The sequence below is a fragment of the Asterias amurensis genome, chromosome 1, assembly GCF_032118995.1.
Source record: "Asterias amurensis chromosome 1, ASM3211899v1".
NCBI lineage: Eukaryota > Metazoa > Echinodermata > Asteroidea > Forcipulatida > Asteriidae > Asterias > Asterias amurensis.
The window spans coordinates 9,422,501-9,441,895 of NC_092648.1; the positions used below are offsets into that span (position 1 = coordinate 9,422,501).

Consider the following 19,395-nt stretch of genomic DNA (forward strand, 5'->3'; position numbering starts at 1 on the left):
TGCACACAGCCAGGGGGCCCGACGGCTCGGGTTCCCGACATGACGTCACATGAAACCTCCCTTTTAGGGGTGGGGTGGGTTCCCCTAATCTCTTGAAAACCATTTTTTAAAATACTTGTGCATTTAATAATAATAAAAATAATAAAAAAATTAAGGTTTAAAAAGTCATGTTTAATCGTTTAAATTATTTTTAAAAACACTGCAGCCACCCTTTAACCGCTCGGTCACGACACTTCCACACTTTTCATCTGTAATACTCAAAGAAAAATGTTAGAATAACCCAATAAACTTGTTTTATTCCTGCCTACTTCACTGTTTGCTCAAAACCAACGTTTGCGTAGCCTCTGGTACAAAGCTAATAAATGCAAAGTTATCATTACAAGGTAGGAAGTTGATGCATTCCATTGCATCAAGTAGATGCATTCCATTGGTGAATTTGTTAAAGAAGAATTGTTAATGATGTTCAATTGTGTTTGTATTTGACTGTGTTGTTTTATTAGGCCCCTATACCTGCCTATCAGGACATTTGTGATGGCAGAGACCCTGAGTATCTCTAGTAACTTGGTATATGAAGCTAAAGAGTCTCTATTGAGGTAAGTATTACTACTCAATGCCCAATAATCTTAAAGTCATAGTACAAAGATTGTTTGTCAAAGACTAAATTCATGCTATCCTCAATTTACATACCATGATCAACCTGTGGCAGTCTCACAAATGTTTTTTTTTATAGTGAGAACAACCATTTTGAAAGGATTTTTTTTTTTTTTTTGAATAAAATTTCTGGTATGAACTTTATTATAATCAGTGAGATTTTACAAGGAAACTAAATTTTCTTTTCAAAATATCCTTGATAAAAAGGAATTCTGTACTGTGCCAATCATATGAAGTATGTACTTGGCACCATAAGTCACTGTGTATTAGGGATCTCATGATTACAAATGATTTTGAGGTGAGCAAAGACAAGTTGACTACCTGCAATCTTAGGATTAACGTGCTGGTGCTCCACCAACTGAGCTATCTAGCCCTAGTGTTGGTGGTATCCATAATGTAAGTGTGCCATTTAGCTGCCATAGCAGGGATCACACCTGAGGAGAAAACCTTGGTTTCATGGTTCTACTTCCTCAGAATTCTACAGCACCTCATAATCACCATTCTTTGCGTACAGAGATAGTGCTAAATAGCACTAGTTGAATAAAGCAAAGTAATATGAAGTATGCACACACTCATGCAAAAATAGCACACAAAACACATATTTCCTCATCCACAGAATATCACTTTGATAAAAGCAGGGAAAGAATGCAAAAAATATAGAGAGGTAAGGTTTGTATTTGGGTGAAGAGGATGTCTCTTCTGTAAGATGAATGTTTATCTTGAACTCTTAATCTTGATGTCTTTGTAGGTTCTTAATTGACGATGCATCACTCTATTTATCAGACCAGTGCAATGAGAGATCTGTGGACATCAGAAAAAGTGAGTCACACTGTCTAGAAAGCAGTCAGTATTATTATGTAGTGCTGTGTATAGTCACACTGTCTAGAAAGCAATCAGTATTATTATGTCGTGCTGTGCATATTGGATACTTTTTGAACCAAGTCGTCCAGAAATATTGGTTTGACACAACACAAATGATTTTACATTTAAAAATGGAAATGCTTATGTTTACTTGTTTGTGGACACATACCCCCCCCCCCCAAAAAAAAAAAAAAAAAAACCTGCATCATATAACTCCTTCACGGTTTGATTTCAATAATAAATGTTGCCAATCCAACTGCACATGTTGTGTTAAGGTGTTATTGGATGCTGCTAATAATATTCTTGTCTTGATTTGTTTAGATTATGTTTGTGTTTTGGATCTTGGGATGTTGGAACTTTCACTGAGAATGAGCACAGACAAAGAAAAGGTAACTTCATTTGTTTTGTTTTCTTTTTAGCAATTTAAAAAACTCACATTATATAATTAAGTTTAGGACACTTCATAGAGGGTTATGTGCCATACACTAATTTCACTATTTCAAATGAAATTTAGAATGTTAATGTACATTGTACATATTGCTATTTTCCCACACACTGTATACTTTCAAATGGAATTTTCTTAAAATTAGCTTTCAACACTAAGTTTTTGGAATGAGTTTTAGTTGAATGAGCTAAAACAATGAAAAACATTAAATGACCATAACTCCTTATTGCAATGATGTACTGACTTGAAACTTAAGTCAAACATTGCTCCTTACATGTAGATTCATATGAAAAGATAAAACTCAAAGAATTAATCACAGGTTTCATTTGAATGAGCTTAAACCATGAAAAACATTAAATGGTCATAACTCCTGATTGCAATGATGTACTGACTTGAAACTTAAGTCAAAATTGCTTCTTGCAAGTAGATTCATATGAAAAGATAAAACTCATAGACTTACATGTAATCACTGGTTTCAGTTGAGTGATCTAAAACAATGAAACATTAAATAGACATAACTCCTTATTTCAATGATGAACTGACTTCAAACTATTGCTTTTTACATTTAGATTCATAAGAAAAGATAAACCTCTCTTTGTGCATCACTGGTTCCAGTTGAATGAGCTGAAACAATGAACACATTGAATAGGCATAACTCCTTATTTCCATGATGTACTGACTTGAAACCTAAATCATATATTACTTTTTACATAAAGATGCATATGAAACGATAAAACTCAGAGAGTGCATCAATAAAGAGGGCAAAGTTTTAATTAAATAGTTATTGCTGCTTAGATGTATATAATATGAAAAGATTAAACTCAAAGATCACAGTTGAATGAGCTTAAGCAATGAAAACCTTAAATGTCATAACTTCATACTTGTCAATGTCCCAAACCCTTTGACAATCAGTTGATCAAATGATTGTTTTTTCTGTCAGTCATTGGTTCTATCTGGTGATCAGCAGCTCGCCATGGCAGCTTCGCTGTTCTAGTTTAATATAGGATTGTAACTAATTTACTCTTCCCAAAACAAAATTTGTATTTTCCCTTTGAGAAGTATAGTGTTAATTGTTTATAATATGTTCTTATTTCATTCTTAGAACCCCAAGATTGATCTGAAGGTGTCCAATAATATTGTTCATCTGCGTACATGTGCCGATTCCTGCACAGCGTTGGCCAGACTTCTACACTATCTTGCCAATGATGGGGACCAATCACCAGCCCAGCAACAAACATCAAGTCAGCCTGAGCAGCAACAGCAGCAACAGATGCAGCAGCAGCAGCAACAGTGGGACATGGAATATGAGGTGTGTTCATTGGCTTCAGTAAGACACGGCACTATACTTATAATTGCTCCTCTTCACCCAGCAGGAGTGACAGGGTACCAGGTAGAACAGAGATGGTGCTTGTGTTTATTTTAGCTTGATGCATCACACATTTGACAGCACAACCTGTTTCCACCCAGGTAGCTGAGATGGTGAATTGAAGTTACTAGCCCAAGAGCTAGTTAGAATTGTTTGAAGCATGCCCTTAATGTCTTTTATTATCATTATTAAGACAAGGTAGAATAAATTTCAACAGAGAAATTTACCAATTTAGCACATAAGAGACATCTTTCTTTGGCCAAGTTAATAATTAAGAGACAATGGCATATTGCAGCAATACATGTAACCAGAAAGATGCAGAATGATCTCATCCTATTTCACCCAAAAGTCATACCCTTGATTGATACCTTTGTATTATACCATAGTGTTCTACAAAATATTGTTTTCAATTATTTCTCAGACATTTGATACAGGCCCCACAAGGTTTCACATTCACATACATCAATATGGTTATACTGTGTTATAGTTATTGGGAATTGTCTTTAATTTAGCTGGTGTAGTCACAGCATGAGGGATAAAGAGTTCTATGAAGATTTGCCTAAAACTCAGTGGGAGTCAACAGGCTTTGATGGGATTTGAACATTCCACATTCAGGAGCAGATGTCTTAATTGGAGTTCAATGAGAGAGCGCGAGTGACAAGTTTTTATGTGTTGGTATTTACTGGAGACTTTTCAATTTAATGTTGTGCTGCTCTCTTAGCCAGCTAATTGGTCTGTTTATTATTATAATTAATAGCAAACAAAAGATCATAATGACAATCATTGAGACTGCTGACCAATCATAATGGCTGTTGCATTTCAGGAGCATTCAGAGATGAATGGCAAGCCTCCATCGGATAGTCCCATTGGTCGTGGTAATCACCTTGATCAGATGCAGCAGTTGATGGATGAGGCAATGAAGGATGTCCGATCTGGACTGTCACCACCACCAAGTGAAGGTAGAACAGCTTCTAGTACATTAGTAATCCTTGAAACACCATTCTATCCCAATGGTCTCCTGTCATTCCTGTATAAAAGACTTGACTTAGCATTACCGTTGTGTCTACTCACCTCAAACAAGACTAACAAAAGCACTTTAGATGCTGTATCACTGATACCTGACTGATCCAATTGGTGCCCCCAGAGTGTGCCTAATGTCACCAGAATCCAACAAGGAAAGGCCACAAGATTTGAAGTTAATGCACAGGTTTGTTAACCAGTTTTGTCATCAAGTTTTGGCGACAAATTCATCTGGATGTAGGTTTAAATCCTGGTGCCATGAATGGTTAAACTTAGGGGACTCCAGACATGTATGAATTTATGCGCTTGTTGTCATGAATGTTGTTTTGCAGGTGCTCCTATGAACATAGCCTGTACCCTGAAAGCAGATGGTGACCTGTTCCTGTTCCCTAATGAAGACATGACTGATGCAGTGTCCTCCATAGATGATACCAGCCCCAATCACCAGCATGACTCTCTGAACAGCCTTGCTGAACCACTGTCTGGGTATGTTGATGGTATGGATCATGATGAAGGAGAGGAGTACTTCAATGATGAGGAATTCTGTGTCTTAGATGATCCTGGTATGGGTGTACTGGTAAGTCTCATTGGCACATTCATATTGTCTTAGTGTATCTGCCCATATGTGGGGCTAGTAGTGCTTCAAATAAACATTTACACAGTTTGCTTTTCCACTTTCACAAAGTGGCTCTTCAAAGTTAAGCAGATTCACTGTCAGAAAGGAAAACAATAAATACAAATTATTATAGGTAAACATTTAAAGATGCATCAATGGTCTTTTTTTGTGAGAGTAATACACCATCCAACCAACATGTTTCCCGTTTCTATTCGGGTCATATTTTTGTGATAAATCAACAAAAACTATCTTATTTGGTCAGTTATTCTATTTGTGTTCACATACATAACATGTTTATCATCTCAGATGTGGCAATCAATATGTGGAATCTGGGCAGTATTTTACACAACAATATTTCTCAATGGATTAGTTATTATAAGAACTTTCAAATGACAATGTTACCAATCCTGTACTTTGACTCTAATATGTAATAATATTCATATTGCCACTTCTAGCGCACCCAAGGAGAGCCTGAAGTCAAGAGCCTTGATGACACGCCAACTGTTATTAAGGAAGAGCATTTTGCTCGCCCTCTTGGGCGTAGTGATCAACTGAATGCACCCACTGGCTTCCCAACTCCGGTCATCAAGTACACTCTACAAGAGATGAGCATAGTTTGGCATGTCTATGGGGGGAATGACTTTGGGCCAGTGTCAGCCAAGAAACACTCTACCCCAGATGTCACTGCAAGCCCAGTCAGACCAGGCACTCCAGACAGAACAAGGTACTTGCAAGATAACCACATTATTGTTGTTAAAGGATATATACTTTTTTTTCTAGCACAAAACACAATGTCCACAGATTTACATTAAACTTACACAATGTCACCCAAAAAAATTTTGTCTCAGTTATAGCATGTAAAAGCGTAACCAGTGGTTAATAGGTTTTTACATGTTAAAATAATTTTTGTCTCACGGAGACAAAAATTATTTTGTGACTTGTTTTACTCATTTCTCAAAAACTACAGCACCTCAGTAAGTAATATTTGAAGGTATGCTTTCTACTATCATTATCTTCAAACTGTGTGAGTTTAATGTAAATCTGTGGACATTTTGAAAAAGAACCCACATCCTTTAAGGACATGGTTTGGTATTGAATGTTGATGTGATTTGTGAATTAGAGAACCATGTTCACTATGAGGAAGGTTCCAGCATACAGAAATTGGGCAATTAGGATTATTATTTGGATTGTTATTTCTTACCATTCTGTTAACTTCACAACTCTATTTGAGAATAAAAATGGCAACAATTTGTTTAATTCAACCATTATTAGGCATTTTTTAGGAGCTCTTAAACCAATTACGAAACCATACCCTATTACTACCATAGTTCATCATGCCTTGAGCATTCTTACACCATCTTAACTCCTTAGGAGTGTGCAGCACCTGATTCTTGATTATTTCTATTTGTCTTGAAACCACAGACCTGTTCAGACTACTACCAATAGTCCAACCTCCAGGAAAAGCAGAGAGCCAAGTCATCATGAGCTGAGCTGGCATGAAAGAGGGGGGCCAGGCAGGGACCATTCCACTCTCATGCAGCTACAAATGAATAAGGTTAGGACCATTCAAACAACAGCATTTTCATTGTGTTGATATTAACCAAATCTTGCTGTGGGGTTGTATCTGTTATCCTTAAGATTAAAATATAGTCAGTTTGAATTTCACTCTGTGATCTTGAAATTGTAATAACTTGACTCCATATTAAACCTTCACCTTCAGATTTACTGACCAACAAATCCCTTGTCGAAAACAAACTGTTTGTATGTTGTTCTGCTATGGCACAGTATGTCCACAGAGTGAAAATGTTTACTGCTACTGTACCCTTAATAAAGACACTGGACACTTTTGGTATATGACAAAGACCAGTCTTCTCACTTGATGTATCTCAACATATGCATAAAATAACAAACCTGTGAAAATTTGAGCTCAATCGATGCAAAGTTGCGAGATAGTAATGAAAGAAAAAACACCCTTGTAACACGAAGTTGTGTGCTTTCAGATGCTTGATTTCGAGACCTCAAATTCTAAATCTAATTCTAAGTCTTGAAATCAAATTCGTAGAAAATTACTTTTTTCTCAAAAACTACGTTTCTTCAGAGGGAGCCGTTTTATCACAACGTTTTATACTATCAACCTCTCCCCATTACTCATACCAAGTAAGGTTTTATGCTAATAATTATTTGGAGGAATTATCAATAGTGTCCACTGCCTTTAACGCAAACACCTTATGCATCTCAGGTGAGGTTCCAGCACACCCAGTACCCGGAGGCCACCCAGCAACAATCCCGTCAGATTCTCTTAATCAGTGACATTGAGGTGCGTGATCGTCTGGCCAACTCACAGATCAACAAGTTTTTATATCTGTACTCATCTGAAGCAAGACCAAGGAGGACTCATGCAAACATGGTTAGATCATTAATTTATGTTTGTTACTAATTACTTTCACCTTATCTGGGTAGTTAGATGAGCTATTCAGAAACTTGTGAATGATTTTTAATTGGCACAATACAATATGCATAATCATGAATAATCTGCATAATATCATGCATGTATGGGGTGTATGAACTGTGCATACCTGCTGTTTACTGTAAGTATGCAATATGTGAAACATGTTGCAGCATGAATGTTGCTTGACTTCACATGTCTTTACGAATGAAAAGTTCAACTAAGTCATTCCTTTTTTCATGTTGATATTTCAATTCACACTTGTGTCAGAATTGTGAGGTGAAAACTAGTCAAATCAAAGTCTTAAAAAGTGCATAAAAACCATGATGACTCATGCATGGAAATAATTTCATAAACAGAAAGAAGTGACAGATGGCCATGAGCTCACAGAAAATAGACAAATAAGCACCTTTAGAAATCAGTCCATATCATCAGTGTGATTGGGTGCAACTACCCCCCCCCCTCTTGTCCCAAAAATGTATTGCTGAAGTAGTATCCCAAAGTCTACTGTTAAAAAGATTGCAATGGTTGTTTATATAATCTTTTTTGATAACTTGGCCTATAGTTCAGCATTGTGTTGACCTAAACCAATCTATGACCTACCTTTTAAAACATTTATCTTACATGTACATTGATGAAAGTTTAGAAATAATGATTTGAATGAAGAATGTGTGTCTTTCTTGGTTCTTTCTGTTCAGGTTTTAGTGAAAGCGTTGCATATCCGTCCAGATCCTAATCTGACAGCTGAAGAATGTTGTCTACGAATCTCACTTCAACCACTGAGACTTAACGTTGACCAGGTTTGTGATAACATGGATTCAAACTTGCAAGAGAAGTCATACAAGTCCAAACATACAATAACCTCAGTGCTTTCTTTCACTTCTTGGGACCCTGGTTCGAATCTCGTCATAGACCAGAGCCTTGCATGCGGATTGTGTTCTTATCTGAATTCCCCCATTTGGGGTTTTCTTAGCACATCAACATGCAATACTTAAAGGAACACGTTGTCTTGGATCGGACGAGTTGGTCTTTGAAAAGCGTTTGAAACCGTTATGAAATGCATTTGGTTATAGAGATGTTTTAAAAGTTGAATAAAATGATCCACATAAGTATGACTCGAAATAGCATGGTTTTCCCTTTACAACGTGAACTAACACAGTCGGCCATTTTATGGAGTAAAAATTTTGACACCATAAAATGGCGGACCGTGTTTCTTTTGGGACGTAAAAGGAAAGTCATGCAATTTCGAGGCATGTTTGTGTGGATCATTATATTCTACTTATAAATTATCTATCTAACCATTTGCGTTTCATAGCAAACGGTTTCAAGCGCTTTTCAAAGACCAACTCGACCGATCCAAGGCAAGGTGCTCCTTTAACGCTACCTGCTAGTGACACTTTGTAATACAAAACATAAATGAAATAATAATCCAGTTTAAAACTATTGTACTATGATCTTACTTTGGTTCTTATTCTTCACATGGAACACATGTCTCGCTTAATATGTAATCAAATTTCCCGTGTTTTCTCATTTAATCTACTTTCACTTGTTGTTAAAATTATAACTTGACCACTAAATAAACTTTTTGTAGAATAAAGGAAAGACAGTTCTCTAAGAACAAACTCTTCCTGGCATTTAGATACACACATGGTGTATCGCAATGATACCCCACCATTCGATGCCTCAACTCCTATAGACTTAATCTAGTTTTCAATATAATTTTCAATGAAAAAAATCATCAAATTAGGTGGTTTGGTTTCAGTGACATTAATGAAGAGCGGTTTATGTTTTGTCTCTACACTTTATTTGATTAACTTATGTCATATTCAAATGCAATTTTCTTGACATTGTCCAACAATAACAATAATAGTGGCTTCTTATATAGCGCTCATATCCATCACTCATGTGACGCTAAATGCACTTCAACATGCAGTATTTTCCTGCAAGGTATGTGAGACTATGTTTGAAGTACGAGACCTACTCCTTACATAGAACCATGTAATGGTTTACAAGGTGCTGTGGCGCAATATGCAGCCAATCACACCAGGAACACCGGGGCAAACCCCTTCTCTTTTCGATAAGTAACTGGGTTCTTTTAGGTGCATTACACAACACATGGGACCAACAGCTTAACGTCCCATCCGAAGGACGAAGCCACAGTTGAGTCTCTTGCTTAAGAACATAAGTGTCATAACTGGGGATTCGAACCCACACTCTGCTGATCAGAAACACCAGAGTTTGAGTCCGGTCCTCTTTTCCGCTCAGCCCGACACACCTTGTTTTTAAGGTTCAAACAGTTTTGTTAAAATTATGATTACCAATGCTGTTGGTTATTTAACTGAATGTTGTGCTTCTTATTATTTAGGATTCGTTGTTCTTTCTACATGACTTTTTCACCAAAGTGTCAGCAGAGACATCTAAGGTCTCCCGTCCAGGTAAATATCTCTATTCAACTTACATCTCAGGTTTAACAGGGAGAGGAACAGCATGTCAGTGTAAACAAAATGTCAGTACAACATGTATGAAACCTACATATGTCTGACCTTACTGTGATATGACATGCAACATTTCTACATGAAACCTTTCTCTCATGAGATACAGCAAATTGTTAGTTTATACTTTGTTTCTGATCTATACAAGTACAACTAGTAAGACACCTTTGCCAAAAACACTGAGTTTAAGGACTCTGAATTTTTTATAGAATAGAATTAGCTGTTGCAAACAACTTACCTACCGAAAGGACCGATGGTATAAACTTTAAAAAGATAGTTAATGGCCTGTCATTTCCATCCTTTCGAGAAAGACTCTGCTACGGTTGACACGACAGGCCATTACCTATTTACTGTACTTTGTTCATGTCAATCTTTATATTTTAATTTCAGTTTTTGATTACTTTTGCTTACTCATATTTGATAACTTGGTGTTCTTTTCTGCCAGAAACCAAAGAACACATAACTCACTATGCAACAACTCCCACCCAAGCCCAGACTGCCTCATTGGAACCTAGAAGCCAGAGTTCGCCGCCTGGAACTGTGGAGCAGTGGCTGGCAGATGGGATGGAGGAAGGGGAGGGAGAAGGGCAGGCAAACAGCTGTATGTATGAGGCTGAATATGGGGTTATCCCAAACCCACAGGATCCAGTGTCGGGTGTGACGCTAGAGTCCCATCAAGTACCAAGCTTAGTTGCAGCAGAGGGTAATCCAAAAGGCACTGCTACTCCAATCTTCTTTAGGTGAGTTTAAAGAAAGGAAATATCCATACATGAATACTCGAATGATCCTTAGGATAATAAGGAAGGAAGGCTAGTATACAAATATTGACTACTTATAGTTCTACAGTTAGAACTATGGCACATGAGGTGATCCCCTGAGCGTTTGCCTTGGTAAAATTTAACGCTCAGGGGATCACCAAGGGTGTCATACTTTAAACCGTAGCACGAGTAAAAAGTAGTCAATATTTGTTTTATACCACACAATACATACCCTAACCAAGGATTTTCTGCAGTCATCTTTTTATGGGAATTTACTATTAGACAGCTGGAGCAAATGACAACATTAATAGAATAATACACAGTCATGATATCTGAAAAGGGTGACAGACTATCGTATCCTTGTCACACACACGTCTGCGCTAGTGATACACGGACTGATTGGGTTTGCAGCATGTCATGCCACGCTGTACGTTATAGACTAAAATAGACACGTTGGTACTGCGCAGCACAGTATAGTACCCTGGTTGCTAACGATAAAGTACCCTGGTTGCTAATGGGATAGTATTCTGGTTGCTAATGGGATAGTACCCTGGTTGCTAATGGGATAGTACCCTGGTTGCTAATGGGATAGTACCCTGGTTGCTAATGGGATAGTACCCTGGTTGCTAATGGGATAGTACCCTGGTTGCTAATGGGATAGTACCCAGGTTGCTAATGGGATAGTACCCTGGTTGCTAATGGGATAGTACCCTGGTTGCTAATGGGATAGTACCCTGGTTGCTAATGGGATAGTACCCTGGTTGCTAATGGGATAGTACCCTGGTTGCTAATGGGATAGTACCCTGGTTGCTAATGGGATAGTACCCAGGTTGCTAATGGGATAGTACCCTGGTTGCTAATGGGATAGTACCCTGGTTGCTAATGGGATAGTACGTCTTCTAGAAAAACTAAGAAATATCATGTGACGCGCTTTAAACCAATCACACTGCAGAATATTATAAGGGGTGTTATAAAGAAAAAAAGGGAATTCAAGTTAACCAGTCCCTTAATATTTCTTGACGCTATTTCTTGAATATTTAATTTCTCAGGTCATTTGTATTTTCCCCCGATGTACCAATCAAGCTGGACTATGAAGGCAAGAGAGTTGACATGGAACAGGTGAGGGATAGTTAAAGTTGAATCCAATATATTTCTGCTGTTTGTTGTAGTCCTCACATTTTTATTAAACCACTCACTGATAAAAAGCAGTATAATTTCTCAAGGAAAGGCATCTTGTAGGAATGAATGTACATGTAGTTCATAAATGATTTGATCACAATTAACCCCCTTTCAACCAAGATCTCCATCCTTCTGTTTTTTTTTTCAAACATCTGATTGAGCTATGTCGGAGCCAAAGGCAGGTTTTGGAAGCCCTTTTTCTGTCAAGATTTTGATTTCTTGTTCCAGGGTACATTGATGGGTCTACTCATAGGGTTGGGTCAACTAAACCATTCAGAGCTCACACTGAAAAGACTTCACAACAGACATGGGTAAGTCAAAGTAGAGTCAATTTATTTGATAAACTAATAGTGGGGCACCAGTCACGTCAATGATAAGGCCAAATATAAAAAAAAATTAAAGAAATTGATCTTCCCAACCCGCATCCTTTTTTGAAGCCGCATCCTTTTTTAACTAATTTTTATTTTTGATTTGTCGTAAAAGAAACTTTGTATTTTTAATTCATCTTTACAAAAGGACTGGCCTAGGGACTTTTCCTGAATCTAACAGGGGCGGACCCCAATCCGTGTAACCATCTGTTTCATAAAACAAAGTGTGAGTTAAAAAAAATCATTCACACAATCCTGCACATGGGATCAAAAATATTGCGTCTTCCATCTTGACATACAATGTCTGTGTGTGTCGCCGGTTCGTGCATTTGTGTACTGTGTGTTTGTGTGCATTGTGTTTTGTGTGATCGTGAGCCCGTCAGCATTTTGCGGTACCTTTAAAGCCATTGGACCTTTTCGGTACAGAAAAAAAAAAAAAGTTGACAGATTTACAAATAATTTACAGGGTTTACAGAAGGTAATGGTGAAAGACTTCTCTTGAAATATTAGTCCATGAAATGCTTTACTTTTTGAGAAAACGGTAAAACAATATAAATTCTCGTTAACGAGAATTACGGATTTGTTATAAACACATGTCATGACACGGCGAAACACGCGAAAACAGGAGTGGGTTTTCCCGTTATTTTCTCCCGACTCCGATGTCCGATTGAGCCTTAATTTCCACAGGATTCTTATTTTATATATAAGTTGTGATACACGAAGTGTGAGACTTGGACAATACTGTTTACCGAAAGTGTATAATGGCTTTAAGGAATCTTTTCAGTATAATATTCCTGTTAACCTGGGTCTTCATGCAACAAATATATATAAAATAACCCCTATAAATAAGCCCACTCTTCTCTTACCTCTTCAGTCTCCTGACGATGACTAGAGCAAGCTAGTCGAAACGTTGAGACCAATTCAGAACTGACTCCGTGGCAGTACAGTTAATTAAGATCCTATAAGCTAAAGTAGTTGTCCAGTCTATTTTCTATACCATCCGCCCTGGTAATAGTTAAAAAGCAGGACAGTTCTTTTCAGAACTGAGAAGTCTCCCGAACCTCCAGTTATCTACTCCGCGGCAGTAGAATAAAGCAGGACAGTTCTCTAAGAACAAACTCTACCTGGCAAGTAGATACACACATGGTGTTACCGCAAACCAAATATACATTGATACCTCACCATGCAATGCCTTAAATCCTGTATATATATAAAATAAGTTACCAGTGATTTCAAACTGAAGAATTGATGGCCTCTTCGAATTAAAATACTTGGCAGCCATCTTGGAAAAAACAAATTATCTCATCCTCCTCTTTTTGAAAAAATCCGGACGATCAACTTTTTTATTTGGCCTAATGGTATGTTGGATGTTGACCTATTTCTACCTTGGCAAGGTTTTTCTTGTTTCTCTGTATTTGGGCATACAGCTAAGCAGATGAAAGTGAAAGTTTTGATTAACTGAGGATACTTTTGATTTTGACAGCTTGCTTGGTATTGATAAGCTGATACTTTATGCTGTGAATGAGTGGGCCTTGGATATCAAGAAGACACAACTACCTAGTCTCCTGGGAGGAGTGGGACCAATGCATTCCTTCGTCCAACTGGGTATGTGATTGACACACTCTTATCATTCATACACTCATTCAAGCATTCCTTCGTCCAACTAGGTATGTGATTGAACACACTCTTATCATTCATACAGTCATTCAAGCATTCCTTCGTCCAACTGGGTATGCGATTGAACACACTCTTATCATTCATACAGTCATTCAAGCATTCCTTCGTCCAACTAGGTATGTGATTGAACACACTCTTATCATTCATACAGTCATTCAAGCATTCCTTCGTCCAACTGGGTATGTGATTGACGCACTCTTATCATTCATACACTCATTCAAGCATTCCTTCGTCCAACTGGGTACGTGATTGAACACACTCTTATCATTCATACACTCATTCAAGCATTCCTTCATCCAACTGGGTTTGTGATTGACGCACTCTTATCATTCATACACTCATTCAAGCATTCCTTCATCCAACTGGGTATGTGATTGAACACACTCTTATCATTCATACACTCATTCAAGCATTCCTTCGTCCAACTGGGTATGTGATTGAACACACTCTTATCATTCATACACTCATTCAAGCATTCCTTCGTCCAACTAGGTATGTGATTGAACGCACTCTTACCATTCATACACTCATTCAAGCATTCCTTCGTCCAACTGGGTATGTGATTGACGCACTCTTATCATTCATACACTCATTCAAGCATTCCTTCATCCAACTGGGTATGTGATTGAACACACTCTTATCATTCATACACTCATTCAAGTATTCCTTCGTCCAACTAGGTATGTGATTGACACACTCTTATCATTCATACACTCATTCAAGCATTCCTTCGTCCAACTAGGTATGTGATTGAACGCACTCTTACCATTCATACACTCATTCAAGCATTCCTTCGTCCAACTAGGTATGTGATTGAACGCACTCTAACCATTCATACACTCATTCAAGCATTCCTTCGTCCAACTGGGTATGTGATTGAACACACTCTTATCATTCATACACTCATTCAAGCATTCCTTCGTCCAACTGGGTTTGTGATTGACGCACTCTTATCATTCATACACTCATTCAAGCATTCCTTCGTCCAACTGGGTTTGTGATTGACGCACTCTTATCATTCATACACTCATTCAAGCATTCCTTCATCCAACTGGGTTTGTGATTGACGCACTCTTATCATTCATACACTCATTCAAGCATTCCTTCGTCCAACTGGGTTTGTGATTGACACACTCTTATCATTCATACACTCATTCAAGCATTCCTTCGTCCAACTGGGTATGTGATTGACGCACTCTTATCATTCATACACTCATTCAAGCATTCCTTCGTCCAACTGGGTATGTGATTGAACACACTCTTATCATTCATACAGTCATTCAAGCATTCCTTCGTCCAACTGGGTATGTGATTGACACACTCTTATCATTCATACAGTCATTCAAGCATTCCTTCGTCCAACTGGGTATGTGATTGAACACACTCTTATCATTCATACACTCATTCAAGCATTCCTTCGTCCAACTGGGTGTGTGATTGAACACACTCTTATCATTCATACACTCATTCAAGCATTCCTTCATCTAACTGGGTGTGTGATTGAACACACTCTTATCATTCTTACACTCATTCAAGCATTCCTTCATCCAACTGGGTATGTGATTGACCAAGGTTGTAGCTACCACGGTCGGAGCCGGTCGGCTATCACCGGCCCCAGCTTTTGCCGACCGGGATCCAACAAAAAATATCAAACTCCGACCGGCATAAATTTATGTACAACTGTTTTAAATGCCATTGAAATAAGTGAAAAATAAAGAAAACAATCCTGTAAAACTTGTAATTAGGTGTGTATTTTATTTCTGTAAAAACAATCAAAACAATTTTCTCTCCAAAACCGCGATGTTCTCCGTGATTGTTGCTTAAAAAATAAGCCGCTTGAATGCTGCGAGTTCATGGAGTACTAAAAAAAGCACGCACAATCTCCGGCATGCGTGTAGTATCCATGATGCACACAACCACATGGTAATACTCACACGGTCACCCACTGGTTCATGCAGCATGCACAGCACATAACACACAGTCCGAAGTCCATCTTAACCAAGATTCCGCACGCTGTGATTGGCCATTGATGGCTGTTAATAAATCCATATTCATGATCTTCTTGGCTAGCCTTCTTCACAACACACGCTCACGAACGGAGTAAAGAATTGGCGAACGTTGTGCATCACGCCTGCAGACTGTATGCACAATGCACAGCCTTGGAGGAGTTCTAGTAACATGGACAACTTCTGCCAACAGAGGGCGTTGCGGGCCAAAGTTCATTGAATTATTTCTCAATGTGTGTTGTTGACCGATCGTTGATTCACGAAGATTTTGTTGCAAACGGAGATCAGAACATGTTCAAAACAAACAATTCTCAAACAACAAGTTCATTCAAATGGTTGTTGATAATTTAGGGCATAAATTAAGAGATAAAGTCGTCCAATTTTAGGGACTTCACTTCCGTGTTTTTTTTAATATTTTTTTTTAGTTTAATTTTTTTTTTGTACCATACATGCAGCAGGCTAGTGAAAAAAACCTGCGGGCGATCAAGAATTTTGACTCGCCCGGCGGGCGGTTGAAAACAAAGTTATTCTGATGGGCGGACCATGTTGGTGGAGTCGTCGAAGTTGCATTAAATTTTTATTTAGATGATTTTCCTGTCTATTAATACTTGTTGGAAAAAAAATGAAAAGACAAGAATCAATTTTTGAGTTTATTGAATGCACTTCGTTGAGAAATTGTCAATGAATACAACTCAGTGAAACATGGCTTTTCTATTTTACTAATGTGCTCCTTTTTGAAATGGAATAGTCTAGATTTTGCGGCAGTGATCGGACATGTGTCCCGTCATCATGTGTTTCTGAACTTGTCTCTCCACTCTGCATTGCCTTCTGATGAATATATGCAACTGCAAGCTTTTCAATTGATAAATTCTACACTCAAAAATTCTGCCTAGTAGTCTACCTACCCTATTTTGAGATGGGATTTAAATCGTAAACAAAATATTAATTTTATTTATTTTACCCTAACATTTTACTTTAAAACTTAATAAGTATTTATTTTCTATGGCTCCCTGGACATGTTTTTTCCTTTGACAATGGCTATGTCAAGGCACAAATAGGCAAGAGAGAGCCTGGGGAACCCATCAAAGCTTAAACAAAACCTAAAAATCTTCAGCTTCCAAAGACGCTGCCCCTGTTGATCCCACCGGGTTGTGAGGCGCTACGCTGCCCCTACATGTACACCCACCCTCTCGACTATGCTCTCGACAAAATTAGCCGGCATCCAATTTGCCCTAGCTACAACCTTGTGATTGACACACTCTTATCATTCATACACTCATTCAAGCCTTAAATTGGTTGTCATGGTAACTTTTACATTTGTCATTCTTTTTAAGAATCTTTCTGTGTTGTAATTATTCAATGGATATAAATTTCAATTGGTTGGTACAGTTCAAGGTCTAGTTGACTTAGTACGTCTACCTATGGAGCAATACAAGAAAGATGGACGCTTAATGAGAGGTTTTCAACGAGGGGCCAGCTCATTTGGGACTTCTACAGCAATGGCTGCAGTAGAACTCACCAATAGAATGGTCAGGATACTCCAGGTAATAGTTTGTGCTGTTTCATTCATTATTGACACATATTAAGATAAGATTGACAACTATTGAAACTCTAGCTGAGCACAATGATTGATACTTGCTGTTTCCAAAATACCTGCTGACAAAGACCTGTATGTTAACTGGGAGTGAAACTGTTTTATTCTTAGACTGCAGCAGAGACAGCATATGATATGGTGTCCCCTGGACCAAGTGTTTCCAACCGAGCCATAACCTACGGACCTTTTGGTCAGTCTAGACTAGCCAGACAACCAACGGACTTCAGGGAGGGCATGGCTAATGCATTCAACGTTGTTAGAGAGGTGAGTATTAAACACAAAGATCTGTTCTACATGTGTTTGATGTATACATTTTTTTGTATTTGAACAGTTCATCACAGTGTAGGCTGAGTGGCATGATGGAGTAGGTTGCCATTGTGTATATATTTATACAAAATATTGAGTTCATAACAAAAAATAACCAAAGTCCTGCCTAGAAACCTGTAGGTTTGACAGTACAAATATCAACTTGCTTTATCTTCTGTTTTATTTTTTGTCCCAAAATATTTTTGGATTTAGTTATAGTTGGTGTTTCCGGCCATCCACCAATTCATTAGTTTTTGTATCTTTTTTTTTCTGATTATACATCTTTACAGCTCAAATCTAATTGGTTTAATACATGAATATTGTGAGCATTTTGATCTCAGAACTACTGTCTTAAAAGACAAAAAACATCAGAGCCTATGCAATTACTTAGATCATAAACAACATAGCGTCACAATTGCGTCACTGTGGCAAGGACCACTTGGTCTTTTTGTGGGGTTGACTTAGTCACTTGTAAACATGAGATGCCTCTGACATTCACAGAACTTTTACTCCCCAAGCATTTCTTGCTCTGTTCTTAAAAAAGGTCAACCTAAAGAATGCCCTCCTGTGACATTAATATCTTGAACCTATTCAGATGGGTCTTAAAGAAACACAGTTTGTTGATACCAAAGTCGTTTTTAAAAGTTTCTACAAACCCATACTTTGTATCATAATGCCTTCAGCTTACAGAAGCAAGACACTTTATCTCTGCTCTTATATTTCTTGGCATTTTCTTAGGGTTTGGAGGATGCAGCTGCTGCCATTGTTCAGGTTGCTAAGGAGGAGCATGAACATAAGGGTGTGTCTGGGGCAGTGGGGGGTATTTTAAGACAGATCCCTCCCACGGTTATTAAACCCCTGATTCTAGCATCGGAAGCTACATCTAGTGTCTTAGGAGGAATGAGGAACCAGATGTTACCAGATGCTCGGAAGGAGGATGCTGACAAGTGGCGATCAGACCAGAATAAGTGAGACTTGGGGACAGAATATATAGCAGTTTGATTTATACAGATAAATCAAATCTCATATTAAACCAGTTTAAGAGAAAGCACAGTATTGGCACACCATGGCATCAACACATTGAGCAGTGTACAATGTAAAAGTGTTTCTCTTCTACCATTGATTCAAAGACAGTATTAAATTAAAGGAACACGTTGCCTTAGATCGGTCGAGTTGTCTTTGAAAAGCGTTTGAGACCGTTTTTTATAGAAAGCATTATGGTTGGAAAGATATTTTAAAAGTAGAATACAATGATCCACCCAAATTTGCCTCGAAATTGTGTGGTTTTCCATTTACTTAACGAACCAACACGGCCGGCCATTTATGGGAGTCAAAAATTTGACTTCCATAAATGGCCCACCGTGTTAGTCGACGAGGTAAAAGGAAAACCACGCAATTTCGAGTGATACTTGTGTGGATCATTATATTCTACTTTTACAATAGCTCTATAATCATGTATGCATTTCATAACAAAAGATTACAAATGCTTTTCAAAGACCAACTCGACAGATCCAAGGCAACGTGTTCCTTTAATAACAGTTGATGTTTGTCTACACACCAACCAGCTTGGAGACACTTGTAGTAGCACTATTTAAATATCTGTATGAGCT

At 38.0% G+C, this 19,395-nt stretch overlaps 1 protein-coding gene across 2 annotated transcripts in view; it reads left to right on the forward strand.

The window, feature by feature from the left end:
• The window catches only part of LOC139944760 (autophagy-related protein 2 homolog A-like), an 81,200-nt gene extending 62,057 nt beyond the window's left edge, over positions 1-19,143 (forward strand). For both annotated transcript variants that reach the window (XM_071941857.1, XM_071941867.1), the window contains exons 25-42: positions 501-593; positions 1,400-1,470; positions 1,834-1,901; positions 3,060-3,266; positions 4,147-4,282; positions 4,676-4,920; positions 5,415-5,683; positions 6,382-6,514; positions 7,199-7,366; positions 8,104-8,205; positions 9,771-9,840; positions 10,343-10,637; positions 11,705-11,774; positions 12,063-12,145; positions 13,686-13,807; positions 17,275-17,429; positions 17,591-17,743; positions 18,524-19,143. In XM_071941857.1, coding sequence (XP_071797958.1) covers positions 501-593; positions 1,400-1,470; positions 1,834-1,901; positions 3,060-3,266; positions 4,147-4,282; positions 4,676-4,920; positions 5,415-5,683; positions 6,382-6,514; positions 7,199-7,366; positions 8,104-8,205; positions 9,771-9,840; positions 10,343-10,637; positions 11,705-11,774; positions 12,063-12,145; positions 13,686-13,807; positions 17,275-17,429; positions 17,591-17,743; positions 18,524-18,757 — 2,674 coding nt within the window. In that variant the 3' untranslated portion in view covers positions 18,758-19,143. The remainder of the gene's footprint in view (positions 1-500; positions 594-1,399; positions 1,471-1,833; positions 1,902-3,059; positions 3,267-4,146; positions 4,283-4,675; positions 4,921-5,414; positions 5,684-6,381; positions 6,515-7,198; positions 7,367-8,103; positions 8,206-9,770; positions 9,841-10,342; positions 10,638-11,704; positions 11,775-12,062; positions 12,146-13,685; positions 13,808-17,274; positions 17,430-17,590; positions 17,744-18,523) is intronic.
• Positions 19,144-19,395: the final 252 nt, after the last annotated feature.